General features: G+C 37.3%; 3 protein-coding genes across 3 annotated transcripts in view; 1 reads left to right on the forward strand and 2 right to left on the reverse strand.

Annotated features, from left to right (window-relative positions):
* LOC306871410 (L-asparaginase) overlaps positions 1 to 1242 on the reverse strand; it is a 16158-nt gene extending 14916 nt beyond the window's left edge. The window contains exon 1 of the mRNA XM_079419316.1: positions 1036 to 1242. The gene's annotated coding sequence lies outside the window, so the exon portion shown is untranslated. The remainder of the gene's footprint in view (positions 1 to 1035) is intronic.
* On the forward strand, positions 508 to 18611 carry LOC306871409 (cytosolic arginine sensor for mTORC1 subunit 2-like). Its single transcript, XM_079419314.1, has 9 exons — positions 508 to 936; positions 5833 to 5903; positions 6475 to 6668; positions 10884 to 11016; positions 13745 to 13868; positions 14249 to 14359; positions 15334 to 15416; positions 16311 to 16405; positions 16496 to 18611. Exons 1-9 carry the CDS (start codon positions 824 to 826, stop codon positions 16559 to 16561), a joined length of 990 nt encoding a protein of 329 aa, XP_079275440.1. The 5' UTR covers positions 508 to 823; the 3' UTR covers positions 16562 to 18611.
* Positions 18509 to 27437, reverse strand: rcc1l (RCC1 like). Its single transcript, XM_079419312.1, has 12 exons — positions 27218 to 27437; positions 26564 to 26860; positions 25916 to 26045; positions 23758 to 23886; positions 23485 to 23551; positions 23033 to 23084; positions 21862 to 21946; positions 21477 to 21658; positions 21277 to 21364; positions 20070 to 20243; positions 19713 to 19798; positions 18509 to 19386 (listed from the first exon to the last, which is right to left on the reverse strand). The coding sequence occupies exons 2-12, from the start codon at positions 26846 to 26848 to the stop codon at positions 19309 to 19311; spliced, it is 1356 nt and encodes a 451-aa protein (XP_079275438.1). The 5' UTR covers positions 26849 to 26860; positions 27218 to 27437; the 3' UTR covers positions 18509 to 19308.
* Positions 27438 to 27764: the final 327 nt, after the last annotated feature.

Raw genomic sequence — 27764 nt, forward strand, 5'->3', positions numbered from 1 at the left:
ATTGACTGAATCCTCCATCACATCTTTTACACAGTGAATGATTAGCAAGATTTTGTTTAGGCTCAAGAAAAGGTCACATACTTTATAATCTAGCACGTTAGTGGTTTAACTGGGTCACCCTCAGTCTTGGAAACGACCATTTTAAGGCAGGCCTTTTAATGCTAAAATACTACTTTAATAAAAAAAAATCTTAAAGTATGTTTTCTGCATGGTGGATAAAATTATCAAAATTTATATCAAACTAACATTGTCCTAGGCCCTGTGAGGAAGGAGGTATAAGATCATCTATATTGCAGTGGTTCCCAAACCTGGTCCTGGAGGCACCCCGATACTTCACATTTTGCATGTCTCCTTAATCAAACACACCTGAATCAGGTCATCAGCTCATTAATAGAGACGCCAAGACCTGAAATTGGTGTGTCAGAGAAAGAAAAAAACATAACTTTGTATAGCTGAACTACATTTCCCAGCATGCACTTCCTGCCTAATTCGTCCCGCCCCCTTTTTGAGTGACAGGTTGTTTGTTTCACTGTTACCAGCTGCTGGCCCATTCCAATCCTTGTCGGAGTGGAAACACGGGGGCCGACAGTCCTCTTTTTTCTCCCTTCCCGTTTACCTCGTTGTGCTTTCTTTTATTTCACCCCGCTTTACTCTCTTTTCCTCGGCAGACAACTTTTCCTTTTCTCTCCCCTCCTTTCCGCTCCGTTTGATGGTTTTAAAGCCCTGTCCATAAGCTCTAGTTATTTATTCTTTCTAGTTTTATCAAAAACGGAATAGGCAGTTATATATTTTTAGATGTACCACAAATGAGAAGACGCAAAAGATGGAGCTGCACATTTTAGAGCACAGTTTAAAAGTAGCAAGTATAGCGAAAGAGGGCATCCAGGTTTGCACTCACGGATTAATCAAACTAGCTTTTCTGCCCTCTAAAACAAGGTAAGTAGCTTCCCGAATCAAGTTTGCGTTGTGTTAAACCTGTAATGACTGCGTTAAATGTCTTCGTGAAGAATCCGACGCGGAATTACATTAGCTTACCGCTAAGCACCTCTTATGGGAGGCAGATGCACTTCTCCGTTTTTAATCCAAATGTCTATTTGCTCCGTGCAAGAGGCGCATGACATCACCAAGCAAGCGGTCATGGGTGTTTTGTTGAGCGGTAATGGTTGTCTGTGCGGTCGCCGCTGAAGTTGGTTCGACGGTAGAGGGGTGTGTACGTGCTCGGGGTTGTTTTTCTTCTTGTGCGGCGGTAAAAATATACAGAGGGGGATGTTGCTTTAAATCCCCCCGTCTGTGATGCTCAATGCACGATCACGGCTTTGATACAGATGAAGGGGGCATCCTGATGACTTGATCTGAAGCTTATCCTTTCGGTGCTTTAATCAAAAACTGACCTGTTTTTATCAGTTTGACAGCGATCCGTTTGAACTGCACTCGGTGGCGCTGGTGGAAACCTGTAAACAACTGGAAGAGGAGGGAAAAGTTGTGGCCTGAGCATGATTTGCATGCATTTGCGGCATAGGCTCACTGCCTGTGAACAGAAATGTGCTTTTACCACCTTTTGTGTTTGGTAATGCACATTCATTGCTGCTGGTCTCTCTCATACTGATGCACCCTCAGATGAGGGTCTTTGTGAAAGACCATCTATTCATAGAGTCTCAAATGCACCCTTGCTGTGTTTCTCCAGTCCGGCTCCTGAGTCTGAACCTCGGGGAGAAACATCCTGCTCAGTCATTTAGACTTGTTAGACTGTGGACACAGAGAGAGAGGCATCTAGATAGTTACAGTGGTTAGTTTGCATGTCTGCGTTAGTGTCTTTATTTAAAAAAATTCAGTGGTTTAAATGAGGGGCCTAATTCCCCTCAGGCCCCTTTTATTTTGCTTGTTTACTTGCTCTTGCGTTTCATAAATCTCATTTTGCAGGACAGTTCAGAATGCTTTATTGGTTCTATGCCTGTAATGGCTGTAATGTTCAGAGTTTTGTTTTGAAAAAGTCTTTCTGCATTCAAGAGACTGCAATTAAGCAATACCATACAAGTAGCCCAAGCGTGATAGATACTGGCTTTGACAATTAAAAAAAATAATATAAATAACATCAGTCAACAACTACAAGTTGGACATGTTTGACTAGGAAACTTTACTTTAGAGATCAAAGATGTTTTGTCATGACTCAGAGCCTGGAACAGCAATGATGACATCACCTCCGATCGAAAGGAAAAATACTGAAAATCGCAAAGTAACATCTCCGCAAAAATATTCAAGGTCTGCTTGCAATTGCAGGGTTATTCATTTGCGAATTGAAGATTTATCACAGTAAAAAGCTTTGCAGCTGGGCTGTTTTGAACGTTCAGGTTGTGTTTGCAGTGACATATTCCTCCTGGTGGTTTGCATCTGGCTGTGGACAGTATTGCTTCAGGGTTTTTTATTGTATTCAGTGCTGTATGTCTTGCCCGGCAGGCCATGAAAATCTGTTTTAAGAGCTTTTTGGATACAAATGCAATTTCAAGTAGAAATAGCATTTTTGATATGGCTTCTTTTCTGATTTTGAATCTTTAAATTGATTCCGATTTGGCAAACACTTTTATACTTGGGGATAGGAGGACACGCTTGTTTTTCAGTCGCAGAGGCACAGCTTGAATCAACTTATTTAGTGGCTGTTTGTGAAGTGTCTCAGAGTGATGTAGAATGCACATAACACAAGGGGAGCTCTGGGAATAGTTGCTTACAGTTTGAAACATTGTTGCCAGCCCTTGTGTTGTGCTGGCTCATTCTTTGTCCAGCAAGGAGTTTTTGTTTGCTCAGGAAGATACAATGAAACAACACAGTTAACCAAATGCAGTGTCACCATTGAAACAAAACAAAAGAACTAAATATATTTTAATATATTAGTGCTTTATTAAACATATGTATGTGTATCTAAACATTCTTAAATAAAAATAAGTTTACTTGAGATGCAAACTGAACGTTTTAAGTCTTGTTGTCTGAGAAACGTAATAAAATTGAGTGTGTACTTAAAACAAGAACATATGTCAATGAGTTATGAAAACGTGTTAAAAATAGAATGTATTTTTCAGTGTTTCAGGTGTCGATCTGTTGAATTTCAGTAAGTCTAGTATTAAGCATTCAGTCGACATTAAAAAACAATAATAATAACTGGCCCTATTTACTCTCTTAATGGTTGCTTTTGGGCTTTTTGTACAGAATTCTTTGGTGCGCATTATTCCAAAGACAAAATGTTGTTGTAATGCTAAATCAAAGAGTATTAACTTTCTCCACCTCTGAAACTCCATTTAACCCCTCCAACCATCTGGCTCTCTTCTAGTTTGTACCATATCACAATACAATCAATTCCCAGTGGATAAAATCAAGGATAGGCCTACATTCTTCTCATTTTACTCAGAAATACATAACGATACAGGAGTAAAATGCAAATCATTTTGATTTTGTTTAAACTTTGAATGTTGATTTTAAAGGATAGTTCACAAACCAACCAACAAACAACATGAGGGGGATTTTTTATTTTGGTGTGAACCAAATGCGCATATTGTGTTGTCTATAATAATAACACTAATAATAAAAAAATAGTTCTTCTGCTCCAGTGGCTTTCACTGGGTGATGTGATGTTTTTAGACTTCAGGTAAGCAGTCTTTATTTCCAGCAAAATTACCGGATAAACAGGAAAATTCAGAAAACTTATAAATCAAAAACTTATAAATTCAGGGATTCTTCCCTAAAAATGGAAATAAAAAGGAAGCGGTAGACACATTTTTAGCTAAATTGCTGGAATCAATAATTATTTGGTTGTACGTTTGAAATGAAGATTCAACGTGTTTGTCCTCAGAGACCTCAGGAACGGTTGTTAGGAGCACATTTCTGAGCAGAGGCTCTGAGCGAGTGAGTCATAGCCTGTTGAAAATTTCCAATGTTTCGTTCTGATTTAAGGGCATACGACCTGCCTCTATGATTATTGCTTAGATTTTTTTTTTTTTTTTTTTTTTTTGCTCATCTCAGGACTCAAATTAGTGTAGATCTATCACATCTCTCTCTTCACTCGGTGACTCAAATTCAGTTCAAAGCTGAATGAATTCTTAGTGCTGCAGAAAGGTGGATTTTTACATAGAAAAATAAGTGAGTCAGTCTATTGCAGAGCATCAGAGCATTTCCTATTTTCCTATCCCTGCTTTAAATAAAACAATTCAAGCAGTACTTCATTAATAATACCATACTTTAGATATCTTTCTGCACTGCAATGCTGTGTCCTTTCACCTTTAGGCTGAAGGGGATTTCAAATGATCACACAGGACCAGAAATGTCAGACAGCTTGCAAAAAACCTTTAAACCCAGCCCCCCCCCAGCATCACTTTGGCGGTATCAGATAAGATGTTGCTATCCGGAGTCAACAAGTCACTTGCTTTCCCCCAGAGGCAAAATGATACACTGTGGGTGGACAGGCCCATAAATAAGGACTCCTCTTACCTGGTGTCTGGAGTCGTTTGGGGTGCACGAGCAGCGTTATGAACCAGCTGCACCTGCCTAGCATTTATGCAGAAATGTATGTAGGCTTATATTTGCACAGGCTCATTCAGCATAGATATATTTTTTCTGTTTTGTCATCTTTGGGGAAATAAATTATACTGTGTGCGTGAAAAGCCGATAAAATCTGCATTTAGCTGAACAATTATATTCCTGAATGATTCATTTAGAGCATTTGATAAAAGCTTTTAATTTGATATGATTAACGTCAGGGTGATACGGCTGTCCCCCTGATATCATAATAAAGAAAAAAAGAAGTTTCTTTAAATGAAAACTACTTTAGATTTTGCATAATCCTTTATTATTTCATTGGGGGGTATTTTAACAATATTAATATTGGGGAGGAAAAAAGGCAAAGTTATCGCAGTAACTGACCATTTCTGGAGGGACTTTACAAATATAGCCACACCACCCCCACATGTGATCACATGGCGCAACTCCTCGAAAACCTTATTAGCATGCCTATTATTAACATATCGGCTGTTTATTAGTACTTATAAAGCACATATTCTGCATGACCATAGTCTACATCCCTAATCCTACCCAATACCTGCATTTAACAGCTACTAACTATTAAGAAGTCATATAGCAATGGTTTGTAATAGCGAGAATTGGAACTTTAAAATAAAGTGACCAAAAATATTTATAACATGAAAATGATTAAGATATTTACACTTAAGCTTATGTAAGGAAACTTTTTACGTCATGGTTATACCACATGACATTGTAGAATCATTAAATTGGTGCAAGTTCTTTTTCTAAGTTTAGTAGTTTTTGGATTTCTCTAAGCGAGTCTTGGTTATTCTTCTATCTTTCATGTCCATTCAAAAACAGTGCACTAAAGTTTGGTATTTCTCAATGAATTGTTTCTCATTGATATACAAAAATGAAAGAAATAAAGAAAAAACATCTTTACTTCTTGGTTCCACTGATCTATATATAATGACTATGTATGTATGCATGTTCTCTACGATAGATCAGTGGTTACATCATTAAATTAAAACTTTTCTTGAAAGTGGTACTTGACTTACTGTCTAAATTCTTTTGATGTTCCGGTCCTTGTCTCTCTCTCTCTCTCTCTTTTTTTTAACTTACTAAATTGTCCATTCAATAATGCGTTAGTTTAATTCTTTAAATCCTTAAGCCTGAGCAAAAGACCTGCATGCAGCCTGTGATCTCTGTGAGGCTGAGTAAATTGATGTTCATAGACGCTTCTCAGGAATACGTTATTAACTTCTATTCATTACTCTGCTCCTTCTTGGCTCATAATTTCCATCACTTTCTCTCTTTGCTTCTTTCCAGATGTAAGTTCTTTAGTTTAACTGAAACTCCGGAGGATTACACCATTATCGTGGATGAAGATGGCTTTAAAGGTAGGTCTTGTGGTTACTCTTTTACTAAGAGTGCACTGGGTTTAGTGTAGCGAGGCAAGATTAAGTCATGTTAAGTATCACCGATTCTCTAATTCCTTGTAGCTTGACTTGCTGCCAATGTTTGACCACATATCGCTCCATCAGTGGTCCCCCCCCCCCCCCACACACATTTCCATTATGGGTTACCAGAGGCTGAGCTGTCAGTGGCTTTGGTTTTGTGGTTGATTGAGTAAATCCATGTCATTACACACTGGTTACCAAGGTGAAACCCGTTTGTAGCCATGGATACCAGAAGCTCTGTGTTGCGAAATTTGCAAAGTTTGTGGGTTTGTTGCCAGCTTTTCTGGCCATATTTCTTCTGGAGAATTATTAATCTGAAGCATGAAAGTGGTAGAATGGTTTGTTTTTTTTTTTGGTCCCTATCTTCCCTCATATTTGTGTGCTGTCAATTCAAGTTTGTTAGCTTTGAGACCATTTTAATGTTCTCAAAGTGCTAAACATCAACAAAATCTTATTTTTCCAAGAAAACAGAACAAAACTATTGGTAACTCGTTTCTGTTGTCTGTTTCAGAGCTGCCAGAGTCTGAGTATCTCAGTGTGGCCGATGCAACGTGGTTGGCTCTTAATGTGGTGTCCGGGGGCGGGAGCGCCACCAGCTCTCAACCAATCGGAGTAACAAAAATCGCAAAATCAGTGATCGCCCCATTGGCAGACCATAATATCTCAGTGTTCATGCTGTCAACATACCAGACTGATTTTATATTGGTGAGTGTCACAGATGCTATAGAGAGCAGGAAATACGTGCCTTATTATTATATTCCAAATTTATGTACTGTTTGCATTTCCACCAGAATTAAGTTGTTTTTTAGTCAATTATTTTTCTCCATTAAAACAATTGACACACAAAGAAGCACATGACACCATAATATAAGTAAGGAAATTCACATGCAAGCATAATTTATATTTACTACAAAAATAAAAACAGGGATTTTAACCTAAACCTAGTTCAGGGGTCATCAGTTAGCTTGGTTCCTGCTGGACTGTGAGACAATGGGCTTACCATTTCTACAGTTTAAGTGAGCAATGCAATCAAACAGAGCGGTTCACGCCATAAGTGCTTAGGGTTGTAATATTTAATATCTAGCTCCAGAGTTGGTGCTTTTAAGCCTTTTTTGTTCATTGTACATTGCTCCCCCCCCCCCCCCCCCCCCCCCCAGTTAAAAATGTAAAGCGTTGCCTTACTGATTTAAAAAAAATTACTTGGTTATTTGAACAACAGTGGTGACTGTGAGCAGCACAAGAACTTGATCCTTTTGTCAAAACACTGTAGAAACAAGAATGCAGCAATATCAAATGTATTTGACTCAGTCCATTAAACTGAATCAAGTTTGTGACAAATTAATGGAACCTTTCGCAAAATTTTTCAAGTACAGTTAGAATTATTATTTTAGCGTTTCATCATAAACAATGTTCTAACTGGCATTGATCCAAACCTGTTCCTGGAGGGCCAGTGTCCTGCAGAGTTTAGCTCCAACCCTAATTAAACGCACCTGAAGCAGCTAATCAAGGTCTTCAGGATTACTAGAAAGATCTGGGCAATGTTGTTGGAGCTGGCTGAAAATAAACTATGCAGGAACTTCACTCGTGAAGAGCAGGATTGGACACCCCTGAATTGCATAATTTCTAGCATGGATAGACAAGCAGCATAAACTGTATAAAAACAAGAAGAGATACTTTGAATTTACTAGTTAGCCTGGTGATTTGGTTTTTGCTAATGCTAAAATGTAAAAACAATATGCTAATACTCTTGATTAAACAGCTGATCTTACATTTTAATATTTATATCCAGTTTGGCTCAACTGATGATTAAATATTTAAGTTTTTTGAGAAATATTCTTATACACCACAGCTTTGGCTCAGTATCTTAATCCTTGATGACTATTTTGAGTTTTTTATTACTCTTTTATAAAGTACTACTGCTGATCACATGGAAATTTATAACTATTCCAAAAAAGTTCCATCCCCAGACTGGGATAGAAAATACAGAGACTGGACCTCTTTTAAGTTTAATTTAACGCCCCTGACCTAGATAAAGTCTGTGGGAAACGTTTTGTTCTCTCTTGTGTGATTCACTTTACTTTTGGCTCATATAGCATCGCATAGAATCGTCTCTGACTTATTCTTGAGTTTATACTTACTTAGACAACCCTCATTACTTGAACTGTAGGAAATTATATGAATCCACACATGACGTAGTAAAAATCAATATAAGGATAAAAAATTACTATCCACCTTATTTTCCTGTAGGAGCAGGCATGGCCATTTGTAAATTTAATGTGTTTGGCTTCCGGTGTCATTTGCTTCCAGCTATTTTTAGCTGTTCAAAACGGCTTGTTTTGCTGCTTGATATTGCAAACTGTTATGTCTCACCATATTACGTTAATGTGTTATCTTATTTATGAGCACATTGGCTTGTAGTGCAAACAGTTTTACCATTTACTGCACTGTTATTCTTATTTCCCTATATCGCTTAGTGAACCAGAAGTCTTGCACATTCACAGAAAACGGCTTACTTCCGCGTTGAAAAATATAACATGAGAAAAAGAACTGCAGTATATACATGACAAACACAAACCAGTCTATTGCAAAAGATTCTGAAAACAAGCATATTAGTGGTTAAAATACAGATTCACAACTTCTCCATTTTATTGCACAAGTTGAAAATGTCTTCATATAAGTACATGGTATATGACATTGTCTCATAATTGCTATTATATGTTCAAACTTAAAGGCATAGTTCACCCAGAAATTCTGTCATTTACTCACCCTCAAGTATTTCCAAACCTGTATGAATTTCTTTGTTCTGCCGAACACAGGAAGATATTTTGAAGAAAGTTTGTAACCAGGCTGTTTTGGGGCACCATTGACTTCCATAGTAGGGAAAAAAAAACTATGGAAGTCAATGGTGCCCCAGAACTGCTCTGTTTCTCACATTTTTCAGAATATCTTCCCTTGTGTTCAGTAGAACAAAGACATTCATACAGGTTTGGAACTACTTGAGAATTTTCATTTTTGGGGTGAACTATCCCTTTAAACTATACATGCAGTAAATCCTGAGCAAATCATCACTTCTCTTTTCCTTTAACCAACCCATGTTCCATGACCACAGCCAGTTGCTGTCATCTCGGCACATTTCTACTTTGTGTGTTTGTGAACACATGGCCAGTCTATCAGTGGTGGAACGATCACCAGAGCCTGTTTATGAAAATAGCAAGCAATGTGGGAGCGAAGGTAATCTGGGGGTAGTTATGTAAAGAGGATAAAGCCTGTGGATCAGCAGCCTCTTGGTGGAATTTACCAGAAAGTTCACGTTCCACACCAGTTGCTCCCAGCCAGAGGAATAATCACAGAGCTTTATAGAAAGAGAGGAGATGACCTGCCTCCTGTGCTCAGCCACTGGAGAGGCCATTTCCTTCTCATTCTCACCCTGTCCTTCGCTCTTGGCCTGGTTACTCAAAACTTTAAGAGCAATTTAGAAATACCCATCTGTATCCGGCCCATCAGGCCTAGAGCACACAGATGTCTCCTTCGTTTGGATCACTAAAAAAAAAAGTGAAAGAGAATATTGTCTTCCAGAGGAGTTGTTGATGGGTTTAAGCTTTGCAGCCCTGGGAAGTACTCACTTTTGTGTAAAGCTGAGCTAAATAGATTTGAACTATACTTAGTATGAATTAAATGCATTTTAAATATATTACGTTTTTACTAGGGGGAAATATAATATCTAGAAATATTTTTAAAGCCATTAACATATTTACTGACATATAGCTTGAGACTTACTGATATAACAATGATAATATAACTTTATTTGGAGTACTATATTTGTGCACATTTCTTAATATTAAACCTAAAACTAGGCCTACTTAAGCACAAGGTTAACCATCATTTCAACCAAACCACCATTGTTACTTAATGCAAGTAGTAAAATATAGCAAAAATTCAAACTGTAGTTAAAATATTCAAACCATATTTTCACCAAATGAACACAAGAAGCAAGTCACTAAAGTTAAATTTAGAGACACCATTACAACATAAACCTAATAGCCAAATTGAAAGCACATTAAAATTGTTGTATTTGTGATTTGCTTACTTTTGTGTTGCCAGCCAAATTAAATAGTATATTATACATATATTGTGAGATTTTGCCCAGCCCTACTGTTGTTGTATCTGTGTAAAATGTTTGCTGTTGTTGAACTCTTGTTAGTGTTCTCACGAGATGGTTAGTAATGGTTCGATGTGAACCTTGAAAATGTTTCTCTAGAGCTTTATAAGCGCGTAAAATAGTCCAAGGAAACTGTATATTCGTGGATAGTTACCCTTGAAATGCTGTGTGGCGCTTATTTAGTGCACCCATCAGGGCCTCACTGGAATACTATGAATTTCAGCTTAATTGGTTGCTTAAAGACATCCTTATGTATTGTTTTCACTGTAATGTATTCTGGGTTTGGTAGTGGTGTTTGAAATGCAAATGAACGTTCTTTTGTGATGTGTTTGAGTCAGTTGGTTTTGGTTACTGAAGGAAATGGCAGAAGCGGAGTCTAAATTTAGGGTTTCTACTAGTGCATGTTTGTGTTTCTGTAAGAAGAGCTCTATTGAACGTTCATACGGTTTTCATAAATTGAAACATCTGAACATCTCCGCCAGAGATACAGAAAAGTAAGCTTGATAAGATTTGTGCCTGTACTCTGTTCAGAAGTAGCACATTCTGCTAACTTGCTTGGCATTTCTTATCTGTACTTCAGAAGCCACAGTACATCACGAGTGTATATTATCTAACAGGGTTTGCCACCGTCCGCAAACCCTTTTAATGGTTTGATTATTTGTTCTGTCTTTTGAATAACTGAGCTCACTCAATCTTCATGACGATAGCTCACTTGTAGTATTTTTACTAAATGTAAAATTCTCATACGATTCTGTCCATAGGTTCGAGAGAGGGACCTGCCCATGGTCATGCACACGCTGTCTTCAGAATTCACTCTCCTGAGGGTTGTCAATGGAGAAACAGTTGCTGCCAACAGTACCGGTGTCACCAATGGTTTTGTCAAGCCTAAACTGGGTAATCATCTGTTGTTATTCTGAGGGTGTGTCGACAAAAGGCATTTTGCAGTAACAAGTGATGTTGCTGAGACTTAAAGGGATAGTTCACCCAAAAATGAAATTCTATGAGATTAATTGCTCACCCTCAAGTTGTTCCAAACCCGAAAGACCTTCGTTCATCTTCGGAACACAAATTAAGGTATTTTTGATTAAATCCTAGAGCATTCTGACCCTCCCATAGACAGCAATTTTGCCTTAATTTGTGTTCTGAAGATGAATGAAGGTCTTACGGATTTGGAACAACACGAGGGTGAGTAATTAATCAGAATTTTCATTTCTGGGTGAACTATACCTTTAAACTAGTAGATCAGTTTTGACTCCCATTTGTCATTCAAATGTGAGGTTTCCAGTTATTTTACTTGTACAATCAGAATCTGTTTTGATTATATGATAATGCTAGTTTATGCTATAAAGTATTTAATTTATAATCATAATCAATCAGGGTGCGATTTGTGAAAAAAGCAGAGGGGGGGATGCTTTTTTATGGGGGGATGCTCCAGGGTTAGATTATAGCCTAACCTAATGTTAGTGTAATCTGTTAACAATGCACATCATAAATCCGTCTTTTTAGGCAAGTAAATGGGTGTCACGTCATGAAATGTTGTTAACAGGTTAACCTGTTAATTACGAGTCAGTTAAACCATTGCGCCGCAAAATGATTCACTGTTTCGAAGCGCTCCAATCGGATCGCGTTTTGTGAATCATTTGATTCAGAACAGGACACAAATAATTTTATCTTAATTTTATAGGCATAAAAAAATTATTCAGCAGAGGCAGGGATGCATAGACCAGAGGGGGGGAAATCCCCCCCTACAAATCGCACCCTGATCATAATCATAAACACACTGGTTTGTAGCACAGTTTTACCATTTACTGAACTTTTTGAAGTTATTTACTGGTAGGGACTATGAATTGGAAATCTTGCACATTCAAAGAAAATAGCTCACCTACTCCTTGCTAAATCTGACTACCATGATGCAAAGGCTTGAACTTTTTATCTCACTGAGACACTGAAACACCTGTTAAAAGTGTCTGTGGTGTGATTAGGCATCAGCCTCTGCCTGTCACATTTGAGTCGATTATTGGTGTGCCCTTTGAACATACTATGTAGACAGGCCTTTTTAATATTTTTCTGTGCTCGCTGGTACAGTGGTGTGAAAAAGTGTTGGCCCCCTTCCTGATTTTTTTTTTTTTTTTTGCATCAAACTAATTTAAATATTAATCAAATATAACACAAACACAACATGCAGTTTTTGAATGAAGTTTTTTATTATGAAGGGAAAACAAAATCCAAACCCACATGGCCCTGTGTGAAAAAGTGCTTGCCCCCTAAATATAATAACTGCTTGGGCCACCCTTAACAGCAACAACTGCAATCAAGCATTTGCAATAACTTGCAATGAGTCTGTTACAGCGCTGTGGAGGAATTTTGGCCCACTCATCTTGGCAGAATTGTTGTAATTCAGCCACATTGGAGGCAGCCCCAGACCATCACACTACCACCACCATATTTTACTGTTGGTATGATGTTCTTTTTCTGAAATGCTGTGTTACTTTTACGCCAGATGTAATGGGACACACACCTTCCAAAAAGTTCAACTTTTGTCTAGTCAGTCCACAGAGTATTTTCCCAAAAGTCTTGGAGATCAAACATCAAGATGTTTTCTGGCAAAACTGAGACAGGCCTTTATGTTCTTTTTGCTCCACAGCGGTTTTCGTCTTGGAACTCTGCCATGCAGGCCATTTTTACCCAGTCTCTTTCTTATGGTGGAGTCATGAACACTGACCTTAACTGAGGCAAGTGAGGCCTGCAGTTCTTTAGATGTTGTTGTGGGGTCTTTTGTGACCTCTTGGATGAGTCGTCGCTGCGCTCTTGGGGTAATTTTGGTCGGCCGGCCACTCCTGGGAAGGTTCACCACTGTTCCATGTTTCCGCCATTTGTGGATAATGGCTCTCACTGTGGTTCGCTGGAGTCCCAAAGCTTTAGAAATGGCTTTATTCAAACACTTTTTCACACAGGACCATGTGGGTTTGGATTTTGTTTTCCCTTCATAAAAAAAAAACCCTTCATTTAAAAACTGCATGTTGTGTTATCTTTGATTAATATTTACATTTGTTTGATGATCTGAAACATTAAAGTGTGACAAACATGCAATAAAATAAAAAATCAGAAACACTTTTTCACACCACTGTATGTTCTGTTTAAAGTCAACATGAAACCAATTTGACACTTTTATAATAATATTCCTGGTATTATTGTGTATAAGTTAACTGCAAACCCCCATTCAGATGTGGTTTTCTAGGATTGAAAGTGGCCATTTTTCATGATCCAGTCAATTCTTGATGCATAAATCTGACTGATTTCAAATTTTGTCCCCTCACTATTGCTTTCAAAAATATTACATTGCAGTAGTAAATCTGTTTGTGAATGCCATGTTGACTTTAAATAGCATCTCCTTCAACAGTAATGCACATTTGGTACATTCATGGTAAAACATCAGTTTAGAAAGCTCTTATATAGAAATATTACATAAAAATCACTGATCATGTCCTTTTCACATTATTTATAGCATTTTCAGTGAAAGGATTTGAGTCCTTAAATCCACACACACATCCTTCCCTCGTGAAACATCCTGACTGACACCCCAGTTTGTTAACATTATCAACTCGCTTTTTCTTTTCTTCAGTCCCTCGGCCGATCATTCACCCTCTCTCCAGCCCCAGTAACATGTTCTGCGTTACCAGCCTGGACCCCGACACGCTGCCCTCAGTGGCCACGCTGCTCATGGACGTCATGTTCTACTCGGGCGGGTAAGAGCTCTGCGCGGGCTTCTCCTCCTGGCTTACATATGGCAGTAACCGAGAGCCATCTGCCAGATCTATTAGAGAATGATGATGATACACACAGGTCGCTGTAGGGAGTGCATTATGTGACGACAGGGGAGAAAAGACTGGAAACAAAATGAGCAGTGTGTATTTGTACTATTTTGCTCTTCCTTATAGTGGCTGAACTTGTTTACTACTCAGACAGTGGCAACAGGCCAACAGTTAGAGGGAAAGATCAGATCAGAGTTGCCCTTTATCATACTCCTCCACCTCCCATTTTCACTATTCCTTGTGAAAGCATCAGCTGAGTTGAGCTCTAATGAAGCTTGTGTAATAACAAGAATCCCTGCTGCGCTTCATTACAGAGCGAAAGAGACCGAGGGGCAGAGCGAGGATGCTGGACACATCCGCTTTTTCTCCTTCTCGCTGATCGAGGGCTACATCTCTCTAGTTATGGATGAGCAAACCACCCGGAGGTTAGACCACCCAGCCCTGCATCTAACACTCTGTCAAAATGAAAACACAATTGACCCAATTTACTTTCTCAATACACACCCCTGGTCTTGTGCATGAATCAGCAGTACATGCTATTACAAAGGAGAAAGGGTTTGTTTTTGTATAAATATACCCTACTATTATTTTCCAACCTATTTCTTCCAGCCACCTAACACTTGTATTAAACACCCGTTTTTCCAAATAATTCCCAAAAATCCATAGTGTTTTTTCATTGCTCACATGGAAATATCACATTAAAGGGATAGTTCACCCAAAAATGAAAACTCTCATTATTTAGACACCCTCATGTTGTTACAAATTGATCAATGTTATTTTATTGAAATAAAAGCCAAAATTAAATCTGTATTAAAAGTGATCATATAAAGTGATCGTGTCTCTTCAGAAGATTTTATCAAAATGATCAATTCGTATGGATTACTTTTACTACCTCTACAAACCTTTTGAAGAATCAGAGTTTTGGTTTTGTGGGTAGAAATCTCTTAGGTTTCCCTAAAAATCTTAATTTGTGTTCAAAGATAAATGAAAGTCTTATGGGTTTGGAACGACATGAGGGTGAGTAATCGATGATAATTTTACATTTTTGGAAAACAGTCCCTTTCACAGAAGTAAGAACCTTGAAATGTAATTTCATGTTGACTTTAAGGAACTGAAACATTCAATTTGTATGTACACTGCAATATTGGACCTGGATGAATTGTAAAATGGATTTCTTTGTCTTTTGACTCTGGCGCTTAAACTGTCTGCAGTGCTTTCATCAGAGTTTTCCAACCATTTAAAAATACCAATCTTTTAGCTTGAAGCCTGTTGAATCACCATGTCTTTGTGTGTGTGGCTAAAATAGAACTTGCCCGATGAAAAGATTTCTGATTACGTGTACAGTATCATTTTGTTATCACTACTGCATATGGTTTACATGCTGCTCTTTTCCTGTCAGGTTTCCAAACAATGTCCTCTTCACCAGTGCTTCAGGAGAGCTTTGGAAAATGGTCCGCATCGGAGGACAACCCTTAGGATTCGGTGAGTTCAGGTTAAAACTCAGCCTGCTGTTATTATGAGAATCTCCTCAGTATCTGAGGATTAGAATTTGGGGGTTGGATGTTTTTATTTGGGTTAGTAAGCAACCACCCAGAGTACCCTAGAAATGTGCTAAATAAAATAAAAAAAACTAGAACACAAAGCTCCATTCACACCAAGAACGATAACTATAACGATATTAGTGTCCACACCAGCGAACGATATCGTCTGTTTATTCTAAGCGCACGCGCGTCTGTCGCTTTAAATTCTCGAGCTCGTTATGGCAGGATGGATTCTGATTGGGTGGCAATGTTTTTATCGTTCATCAGCTGGAAAAAAATCGTTCTGAAGTGATTCCAACGATATTGTTTCTCTGTGCCTTTATCGTTATAGTTGTGGTATGGACTCTGCTATTCTTTAATACTGAGAACGATTTTTAGAACTATATCTTTATCATTATCTTTATAGTTATCGTCCTTGGTGTGAACGGGCTTTAACAAATGCTTAGCCACATACTTTTGTCATGATAGCATTCACATTTTCCTTGATTGTAAAAAGTTTAAGGTCCAGTCACATTAACAATTTCGGCAAAATTTAGTGGGTAAAAAAAGATCTATTGTCTGTTGTCAATACTATACTATAGTGTAGTGTGAGTCACACAGAAGTCAGACCAAGCAGCTGTCGGTTGGTCAATGTGGCGAATCTACACGGGGAAATGTTTCGCCCTTGTGTGAAATTCCCTATCGCATGCATTCCTATTGAAATGACTGGATTTTACCCATGAAAATTCACCAAACAACAGTAAATGTGACCGCATCTTCATGCTCAAACTACCTAAAAAATACTAAGTGCATTTGAAAGTTTTGGTTAGCTGAATTTTAGTTTGTCTTCCATCAGATGAATGTGGCATTGTGGCTCAGATATCTGAACCGCTGGCGACTGCTGACATTCCAGCCTACTATATCAGTACCTTCAAGTTCGATCATGCTCTGGTGAGTTTGAGCACCCACCACTTTCCCGTCACTAAATATTCAGCTAGCAAAGGTGAACTTTAACACCAGCAACATCTTGTGTCCATGCAGGTGCCTGAGGAGAACATCCAGAGCGTGATCGGAGCCTTGAGGACCAATGAGAGCACAGGACAGTGAGACTCTGCGATTGGCTAGGCGTCCCACGTCCCAGAAAACATTTCGATTTCTTATGTCAAACTCTTAAAAGTGCCAAGAGCTTACCTGAGGACTGCTTCTGGGAAGGGGAATGGATAAGTGAGGGGGAGGGGACTCTAATTTTGCAGTCAGTATTAAGTGATAGCATCACTTCCTGTCCATTTCTTGCAAAGCCTAATCCCCACCCAACTCCACAGGGACCCTGCGATGGTGTGAATCCTTTGTTTTTCTTCTCCTCTTTCTCCCCCACCCCTCTTCTTATCCACTCCTCCTCCGCACATCATTTTACCATGGCAACAGGGCCTGGACTTTAGCTACCGATTTTTAAGACGTTGCAAATAACCATTATGTATTAGTGGCAGGTTCTCCTCCTTGAGGACACAGAATGTACTCCAATGTTTCTCGAGATTTATTTCCTTTTTCCTGCCCCCCTTCTTGTTTTCCCTCGCAGTGCCAAGGCATGGGGCATAAACAGGCCCCTTGTCTAAAAATTTGATGTTTTTGGGATGCAATTTGATGGTTCAGGGTTGTTGTTTTTTTATTTCTGCAAATGGTCCAGTCACAAGTTCAGTCTGTGAAAGAAGCTTTTTACTCTCGTTCGGAAAGTTTCCCGTTTTTGTTTAGAAAGGTTTTGTTTCTTTCCCCTCACCTCAATCCTATATTCACATTTCAATGCCAAGTAGCTGGGTAATGAATTAGTTGTTGTTGTTTTTGCCTTCAGAGTACAATCAATGGGTTTTCTGTCTCTGCCGAGTTGGCAGCGAACGTGCACAGAGATAGGAATCAAGGATTCAGGTGAGGTCAAATCATTTTTGTTCACACGCACTTGTTTAGGTTATACACACAAACAAGTACACGAATCGTGCAGTTTACTGTATTCTGATTTTAAATTCGTTCCACTGAGGACGTAGCTTTTTATTACTGCCCTAGAGTCGTCGCATGCTTGCGATCGGATGAAATGTCTCTTTAGTATTCACCACTACTCGCTCTTTCGAATATTTCGCAAAGCTGTCTCTTCATTCACAGAGGAACTGTTAGGGGAAACCTGTCGTTTGTTGAATGTTAGTTAAGGTCAGCTGTCATAGACACTGGCGTTAGTTTAGGCCTTCAAGCTCCCCTTGTCTGCACTTTATTTAAGATCTATCTTACAGATCTTACTCTTCTGATGTGAAATACCGGAGATGAGTATCTTTCTCTTTGAAGGGGTCACTTGTTGCTCTTTACACGAGTATGGGTGTCTTTTTTCCGCAAACTTTTCTTCTATCAGCTCCTAAGCAGAAATTTGTAGAAACCATATATTTATCAGTGTTAAGAAGGGGTGACCTGTTTGTTCTCTGACAATTACAGTTCTCTGACGTGAAACAATATATTTTTCCAGCTTGGATTTGATTTTCAATTGTCACTTCTTTTTTTCACTGTCTGAGCCATGTTTCCTTAAGTGTACAGTGGGGGTTTACACCATGCGACTGCTAGACCATGTGCCAATTGAGGATATATTTAGTCATATCTGTGATTTACAAATGATTTCTGTGGGATGATATTTGCTGAAGCTTCTTCTAACTACCCATACAAATGATTGATTTGGAGAAATTGATTAAACCAGCTTAGACACCAGAAAAGACCATGATTTTTTTTTTTTCTTTGACCTACTTTGTGTAGGTCAGAACTGTCCCTTATGTTTGCACATTAAAGAGGGTGACTTTCAACTATCCCCTTTTCCCTGAGAATGTATACTGCTTTATAATTGGTACTTTAATCTTATGCGAGCTATCAATACAGTTTGGTACAAATAAAGCATGTACTTGATTCTGAAGGATACAAGAGTTTCAATGCAACTTCAAATTGCATCTTCTGTCCCTGAAATGGCTTAAGCCAAAGTTTGTTTTTGCATGTCTTCTTAAGGCCTCCAAAAACATCATTATCCATTTTAAGTTGCTTCTTTATATTTATTCATTTTTGCAGCGACCTGAAAACAATTAATTTATATATAATAAATGTTCCAGGCCTAAAAAAACACACTTTCAGAATATTTGATTATATTTTATGCTCCAAAATATTTAATCATCTAGTAATTGCTCAAAGTAAAACTGGCAAACCACATTCATTGTTTTTTTTAAACCGTTATTTACGCAAAAGGTATGAATTAATATTTTAATTTACAATATATAGTTTGTTTCCAATTCAGTAATCACAAATGCATGGAAAGTTTTAAAAAAGACAGGTAGTGCTTTGCCAAAAACCTCTTCTACAGCACAGTAAAGCCAGATGCATTTTAATTTAAATATACTTTTCATGTAGCTGTACAGTTTTCAGATCCAATTTTTTTGCCTATTGACAATTCCGTGTGATTTTAAACAAAAAAAGCAGATCTTGAAACAGCACAGACAATGTCTCCTTGAACATACGGTGTCCACCTCAGGTGATAATGTATCATTAAGAGCAAACTTCCAAAATGTCCAAGTAGCCAACATAAGACTCTTTAAGAGGTCTGGAGTTATTTAGGCGTTAGACTCGTGTCTATTTTTGAGGTCAGCACTGTCAATAGCAAAGGAGGTGTCGCATTTCCATGTTACCTTAAGTACAGCCTTGGCTTGATGCAGAGTGACATGAAGACTCCTTAGTGAGGGCCTGTAACAAGTCCAAATGTTCTGGAGAAATTATGAAACATGGCATTCTGATGGTGTTCGCTGAAGTGCTTGATATAATAGTACAAATTTGCCTCGACAGTCTCATACGATTGATCTGACCAGCGCCACCATGTGGTCAACACCACAGGCAACATCCGTCACGTGGCCTGGCACTGTCACCTAAAACAAATGACAAGCATTAGCATAAAGAAAACAGATGAACAACTAATGTCTACTGCGTAAAGTTCTGTTAATTTACTACAGTTAACAAAGTATATATTTTGTCTATTCAATGTTTTCACTTAATGCAACGAGTTGAAATTGTTCATTGGGAGCTTTTCTAAGCAAATTTTGATCTTTGTGATTAGCTGTGATTCAGCAGAATAATTAAACAGCGTTTTGTGTCATCATTTTGGTCAAAAAAAACAAAACAAGTGGCAGCCCAAACTCTGCAATCTACACTTTTTCATGTTAAAAGAAAGAATGCAATGTTTTTGGTTTCTTACCCTCCATGGAAAATACTGGTCATCATGTTTTCCAATGCCGAGACATCCTCTCACATTCTTACCCCAAACAAACAGCTCACCTCGATCTGAAAACAATATTCATGCAGCAAATAACTCAGCCTTCTATTTACATGGATGTTAGCCAGGAAACAGACAGGATTTAATACCACCATGGTTATGCAAGCATTTGTAGCAGGTGTTTTCAGGGGAAAGAACATTAACTGTATACTGCTTAAGAGCACATTTAAAATCTCCAAAATCACTTCAGGAGAATCTCATAATCATAGTCAATACAACAACATTTAATATCTTGAGTGAATGTACATGCAAAGTAATAACGTTTTGACTGTAGATTACCTGTGATGGCTGCAAAGTGATTGAGTCCACAGCGGATGGACGAGACCTTCACTGTAGGGTTGAACTCGGACCTCCCAAAAAACGTGGCTGGCACTCTTTCTGGGATAGCAGACTCGGAAAGTTTTGGGCCTTTTCCCAGGATTCCAAAACCCCAAACAAACACCTCTCCTTCCTCTACAGAGATTGAGTCATTTAATTTGTTACATAAGCATTGCAAAGAAAAGATCATTCAAAGCAACAATCTATGTTTTTCAACAGCTGTACAGCTGAATTATGCATTCAAATATTCAAATCCATTCAGCATTTTAAGATAATGACAAACCATGTCACCACTTTGTCTATAAAATATTCATTCACCACACACACACACACACATATATAAATAAACCATACATAACCACTTTGTCTCTAAAATATTCATTCATTCATTTATATATAGATATATACACGTGTGTGTGTGGGTAAAGCACAAAAGTACTATGATTGTTTATGGGATCAGGTATTATTACTAGGTTTGGAAGAAAATATATTTCAAAGTATTTGAATATATTACCTTGTGTCACTGTATTGATAATAAAAAGTTAACATTATTTCTATAAACAAAACTTAAAAGCTAAAATAAACCATGTTTGTTTATCCCCTTGAAAATATATATAAAAAAAAATTAAACATCCCTTGAGATTTTATTAATAATTTACATTAATTCATTTAGCAGACACTTTTATCCAAAGCAACTTACAATTGAGGAATACGACACATTTGCATGTTCTCTTTACTAACTGCTACCATGACAACACAGAATATTTCAGCTTTTTTATTAAGTGTTTGTTGTTTGTTTTTATTTTAAAATGATTTGATATATTTATGATTTAATTAAATAATTAGCTTTTGATCAACTTACAAAGCCCAGTTTGGAAAACACTGATTTAGAATAAGAATCTATTAGAAGGCAAAACCTAGCATATTAAATTGTATAGCATCAGGGTTATTATTAACTACAACCAGAACAAAACATTTTCATCACTTGAAATAAAATATTAACGTTAATATTATTTTTAAGTACTCGCCATAAAATATTTTATTGTGCTATTTATCATATTCATGTACTATTTACATTGTACTTCAGAGAGCACCATAGTACTTGTGCTCATTTTTTAAGTGCACTGAATTGTTCCAGCAAACTCTAGGGTTGTTTGTCTGATCTTACCGTTCAGTACAGCCACCTGTGTTCCTCCACATGACGCCTGTCTGACTCGACCTACACCCGTCAGGGCCAGCAGCCGTGGAGAGCTAATCTGAAAATCAGACTTTACAAGTGAGCTGCTCAGCCTGGACTTTTTTTTATCCATATATAACGCCGTATAAGTGTTTCTTCTATGACAGTGAACAACCAGTTGTGCTCTTTACCAGTGTGGCCTCGGTGACAGAGGCCAGCTGCAGGTACTCTGAGTTTCCCCAACCAAAAACCTGCCCATCTGTGGACACGGCCAAACTACAGTCTCCATATGTGGCCACCTGCTGAACTTTGACCCCAGCCAGATCTCCTCCGATGGGTACTGGACAGGAGGCCTTGGTGTGATGGCCCAGACCTTAAAATACATACCAGAGACATTAATCCTGAGGGAAGGGTCACATGGTCTGATGTGTACAAGTATGAGTCGTGAGTCACCGAGTGTTGTCTGGATACATTTTTTGGAAAATGCTTAGAGGTGGGTTTCATAATGGAGTGGAACAAAAAGAGGGACTGAAAGAAAAGAGACAAAGATAATGACAGACGGATGGTGAAACAAACCTGTTTGTCCATCTGCACCCCACCCACAGGCATACACCGAGCCTCTGTCTGTTAGAAACAGACTGTGATCCTGCCCACAAGCCACCTACAGGATGAGAGGAGCAGGACAGATGGCGTAAGATTCACAAAAAAAGGTCCAGGTGATATTTCAGCCCAAATCCCCCAAAAAAATAACAATAAATCATATTTTGCATAAAGAAAATTAAGCTTATTAAGACCTTGGTAATTATTTGTAGTAATTAAATACATATAAACCCAAGTTCTCATTATCCTAATCCTAGGAAATAAATGTCACCCTGTTCATTTTCTGAAAAATATAATAAAAAAAAGAAAAATGTATTAATAAAATAAAAGTAATACAAAAAAAATCCAAAATAGTTTTTTTTGACAAATGTACTTTACAATTTTAATACCATTTATTTTTTTACATTACAATAACATTTATATTTTTTCATATTCCATTAGGAGTCACAGGGATCTTAATGGTCCTTAAATCTATGGTGCAAAAACACATGCAAATAGAAAAAGCACCAGCAAATCAAGAAAACATCATCAGTTTGACAGCAGGTGCTGCAAATGCTCACAACACAAACAAATAAAGAATTTTATTTGCAGCGCAAAAGTTTTTTTGTGTGTTGTGAGTATTTTCAGCACGTGTGTTGTTAAATCGATGAAGTTGTTTTCTTAATTTGCAGGTGTTTTTTTCTATTTGCAGCACGTTGAGCTCTCTCGGCCACCGTATAAATCAGTTTGTATGGTCTTTATGTAAAATATAATTGTAACTAAATTATAATAATTTAACAAAAACTGGCATTCAAAAGTTTGGGGTTAGTAAGATTTTTAAGTTTTTGAAAGAATAGCCTTAGTCGAAAAATGCTGCTTGGTTATGTTTGAATGCAACCCAGAATTTTTTTTTAAAGGTAATTAAAGATTTTTTTCTTTGATTTTGGGTTGAATAGGACTTCAGAGATTCAACTTTATACCTGTGAATTTCCATCAAAAGAATGCAAACAGAAATTTCAATTAGATTAAGGTAGATTAATTGGAATTATTATAACTACTAAGAATGTCTGTAAACAATATTTTTAAATGCTGATATTGTTGCATTTACCATCAGCTATGAATTACTCAATGTACTGTTTCATGCTAAAGTACCAATGTCATCACATACCTGGGTGACTCGACTGTCAAAGCCCTCAATCTTGTGAACAACATGACTGCCACTGCAGGAAACAGAAGAAAAGGATTGCCATTCTCAAAATTTCAATAAAAGCAGCTTAAGCTTTATGCTCAGAAATATCATTAGCAAATGAAACCAGAGTACATATCATGCTCTTCTTGGATAAAATGGTTAGTATTTGAGTTGATAGTATTGCCTCTAATGTTACTGCTCAAATCATAAACTCACAAAAACTTTAAAGGGACAATGACGAGCATTTCCCCCTAATGCTGAATAATCATTTCACTCCAAGCAACTCATGAAATAAAACAGACAAACAGCACTTAAAATACAAAGCTAATGGGATACAGGGAAAATAATTATTTTGGTTTAGCCACCACAACATAATGAGAAATCGAGTCCTTTGGTGAAAAATACTGGACTAATACTGCTGAAGGACAAACCTGTACACTTCATCCTCCACAATCTTCCTCCCACACTGCCCATAAGCATTATTACCCATGCTGAAAACTAATGAGAGAGAAAGAGAGACATGAAGGACTCATCACACTAGAGCACAATGATTTCATTTGATTGGAAATTCATTTACTTTATATAGAATCTGAGCACCTATAAATACAACTTTAATCATTTTGAGAAGACCTCAGCTAAAGAAAGGTGCTCTATAATGACAATACAACTCAGAAATGTTATACGACAAAGCAGTGTTTGCTGACCTCCCTCAGAGTCTGTGAGCACTAGTGAGTGAGCACGTCCACATGAGACCTGCAGCACTCGTGTCTCCTGAGGGTTCACCAGTGGAAGAGACACTGGACACGGTTCCAGGACATAGTCGTAACTCTTATCTGCAAACACGAGACAAAGCAGCTGATTTAGGAATGTGCTTGAGGAAAAGGTTGTTTGTTGTAGTGTTGTCAAAAATATCGATATTTCGATAAATATCGATACTGAAATATCTGAACGGTACCAATATTAATTTCCAGAAGTATCGATACACCGATACTAGCCGAGCTGTCACTTTCACTTCTCTCCAAAGGCGCGTGGACAAGCACCACATGTGACCGCACTCGTCTCCTTCGCTCTGGTTAAATAGCAAAAGTGAAGTGAATAGAAAGATGACTGCTCTGGTTGTTAAAGAACACAGCAGGGGCGCTATCTGTAGGAATTTACAGTTTAACGCGGAATGTCACGGAATTTGTCAAAGTTTGGATGAATTAATCAAAAGTAGGTCATTACACTTAAATCAAATCGCGATATGGACTAGTATCTGTAAATATTAAGCTGCAAAAGTGGATTTAAATATGAATCCTGCATGTTCTGCGCGTCTCTGTGTGAATGTGCTGCACGTGCGGTTGTGTTTACTAATGTGGCGCTCGCGGTGATTTCAGCGTCTGCCGTCTCAATGAGGACATAAATACATCAACAATATCTCCAGAACTGATCTGAAAGGCACTTTACGAGCATTTTACCATTTAATTTGAGTAAAACTAGCGTCATATCATACACACACAGAACTTTAAAAGTATTCACGGCAACCCATCAAAATAAAAGTTCGGTTTAACTTAGCCTATTAAAGACCGTGTGCCAGAAATAGGATATATTACTATTATTTAGTAGAATGTACATAATACTACTACTTACTACTACTGTTCATTTTTTTAAAAGAAATAATCACAAAATATTTTAATAGTAAATCCCCTTCATTTGCCAAAAATTTAAATGTTTAATTTTCATTAATTCAAATATAAATTAATTAAAATTGTTTTATGCCTTCATCTGATATCCAGTCAAATTGAAATACACAACACAGAATTTCTGAGGGGGAAAACATTTCATAAGGCTACTGTAAGAATAAATAAAAATTGTTTGTATGCATTCAAATAATAGACATGCTAAAACACAGAATTTGGTAACAATAAAACATAAGGTGAGAAAAAAATTAAATTTCATACGGCCCTAAACGTGTCATTTTTGTTACACTTTTAATAAATTAAATGTTAAATTGTATAATTTTCATGATTTTAATGAATTAGACATGCTTTTAGATTAATAGCATTTAATTTGACCATTAAAAAAAAAGAGTCCAGAAAAATTCAAACGGAAAAAAAACGGAATCCAGAAAAATTTAAGTGAAAAAAATTTTAACGGAATTTGGGGAAAAATAAAACGGATTTCATAGGGCCCTATATCTGGAAATATTTTGGTTATGAAGCAAATGAGAATATCAACAAATAGAACTTTGGATTTTAATTAGTACATGTATTAGTAAACGTTAGTTTCAATTAACATTTAACTAAGATTAATAAAAGATTAAAAAATAAATCAACAAATGCAGTACATTTTTTTGTTCATGTAAAATATACCGCATGTTCTCGACTTGTTACATTTATCTTTAAATTAAAAAAATTACCCCCTTAATATTGTGGCAGTTTTTTTTCACCGTGGTATCGAAAATGGTATCGAGTATCGATATTTTTCAAGGTATCGTATCGAAGTTAGAAATTCCAGTATTGTGACAACACTAGTTTGTTGATAGTTCCAGTAGATTCGGTTGGCAGCTCATTCCTTTAAAGAGGAACTGAGTTGATCATCAAAGACCACTACATGAATCTTCCCATGGCATGTTCAGTAGGAAGTGCTGAAGAACACTTTCACATTAGCTACCATCAGAGAAGGACAGAGATGAAAAATTTTACTGTAACAACCCTACTTCCCCAACAAAAAAGTCTCACAAAACTACAGTATTTTTGAAGTACCTTGGAGGGTCCATTAATGCAATTAATGTGATGATCATTTCAAACCACTATTGAAAATGCTTTACCAAGAGCATATGAGTTACTGACAGGAGTGCAATGGTATTTTGGGGTTTCTTACATCGGTCATGTTGAGTACGTTGAAAACCCAGCTGGGAGTCTTTGTTAAGGCCCATGCCCCACAATTTGGTCAGATCTCTGCTATTAGATGCCAATAAGGTGAAGCCATATCCACAGGCTGCTGAGGAAATCTACCAGGGAAAAAAAAATTTTTTTATTCAGCCAGACACAATATATTGATCAAGAGTGACAGTAAAAACATTTCAAAAGATTGCAAAGAATTGCTGTCCTTTTGAACTTTCTATTCATTAAAGAATTCTATAAAACACATCACAGTTTCCACAAACATATTAAGCAATACCTTGATAATAATCTTTTTTTTTTTTTAAACAAATCAGCATATTAGATTTATTTCTTAAGAGTCATGTGACACTAAAGACTGGAGTAATGGCTGCTGAAAATTCAGCTTTGCATCACAGGAATATAATGCACTTTAAAATATATTACAATAGAAAACTGTTATTTTAAATTGTAATAATATTTCATAATAATGCTGTTTTAATTGTATTTTTAACAAAAAAAATGTAGATACATAAGACTTCAAAACATTAAATAAATATTAACAACCCTAAACTTTTGAACAGCAGTGTTCAAAATATTTTTCACATTTTTGGATACTTTTTTTGTTTAAGTTAGGGTAGAACATCACCTTCTGTTCAGTATCCAGGCGGTAAGGTGTGAGCTGGTACTTCCTGGGCTTTTTTCTTCCACTGTCCGGCACTACAAAGCTAGGGATCCCTAAAGCTCCGGTGTAGCTGAAGCCCCACACAAACACCTTCCCTTGGGGCTTCCTGTGTTGCCCCACATACTGAAACACGGGGGTGTCATCTTGCTGCTCCCGCTTTCTTGAGGTGCCAACTGGTCGAGTGGCATACGCACGGAGACCCAAATGAAAACCATGACGGCCACAGGAGCGAAGGCTGACTAAAGCCATTATGACAGTCACCTGCATAAAACACAAAATTACAACATAAACTCAGATATACTTTATACCAATACTGAATATTAATGAACGTATCCAACACTAACATGAAATATCATGGCATAAGCATGATTTTAAATCTATTTATGTAGCATTCATCATAAGCAGCACGTAAAAACCATAAATACACATGGTAATCACATTTTAATATTACTTAAAATAATATTAACACGACTTTTGGTCACAGGTATCATGGAGCACCTTGTAAACACCATGGTACATGAATATATGTATATGAAATATATAAAGTACATTGTATTACTAAATAATACCAGAGCATTCTGTACTCTACTCTGTTTGGAGGTTTAACTCAATACTCACGCTCAATGATCGAAAAATCCTCTGTAATTTATTTGACACACCGCTTCAAATACTTCCTATCACATAATATGATTCACACATGAGCATATCTGGCTCGGCGGCTGAAATGAAACATATACAGTAATATAATGTGAAATTCGTCTACTCTGTGTTTTATGCTGCTCTGGCATGTTTCCTGTGGAGGCAGCCATGACAGCTCGCCGTATGAACTGTGACGCATGACGTACACACAAACGTCTTCTTCTTTTGGTTTTAACGGCAGCTTCCATCCTTGATGTTACATTACCGCCATCATCTGGAGCTAGTTACTTCCCATGCACAGCATCTTGTTTTTTCATAATCTTGATATTAGTCCCGTTTTAGTAAAAAAACAAATACAATATTTAGTTCCTTGTCCGTTTCTACGACATTCCAGTATGTTCTTTAATCCACGTCCAGTTAATCCTATTTCCGCCATGATTTTTTTCCAAGATCATCCTTTTAACTTCATATTTTGTGCAATACACAAGAACATGTTCTACATTTCTCTGATCACAAAATAATGTTG

Source organism: Barbus barbus (genome assembly GCF_936440315.1).
Source record: "Barbus barbus genome assembly, chromosome: 6".
NCBI lineage: Eukaryota > Metazoa > Chordata > Actinopteri > Cypriniformes > Cyprinidae > Barbus > Barbus barbus.

Bases quoted from the DNA above. Each gene is read 5' to 3' on its own strand.
- LOC306871409 (XM_079419314.1), top strand. From the start codon at position 824: ATGGAGCTGCACATTTTAGAGCACAGTTTAAAAGTAGCAAGTATAGCG. The intron at 13,869-14,248 runs GTAAGAGCTCTG...GCTTCATTACAG, and splicing joins GTCATGTTCTACTCGGGCGG to AGCGAAAGAGACCGAGGGGC. The intron at 16,406-16,495 runs GTGAGTTTGAGC...GTGTCCATGCAG, and splicing joins TCAAGTTCGATCATGCTCTG to GTGCCTGAGGAGAACATCCA.
- rcc1l (XM_079419312.1), bottom strand. From the start codon at position 26,848: ATGGCTTTAGTCAGCCTTCGCTCCTGTGGCCGTCATGGTTTTCATTTG. The intron at 26,046-26,563 runs GTGATGTTCTAC...TTTCCCTGGTAG, and splicing joins GCCTGGATACTGAACAGAAG to ATTTCCTCAGCAGCCTGTGG. The intron at 21,365-21,476 runs GTAAAGAGCACA...TCTGATTTTCAG, and splicing joins CTGTCACCGAGGCCACACTG to ATTAGCTCTCCACGGCTGCT.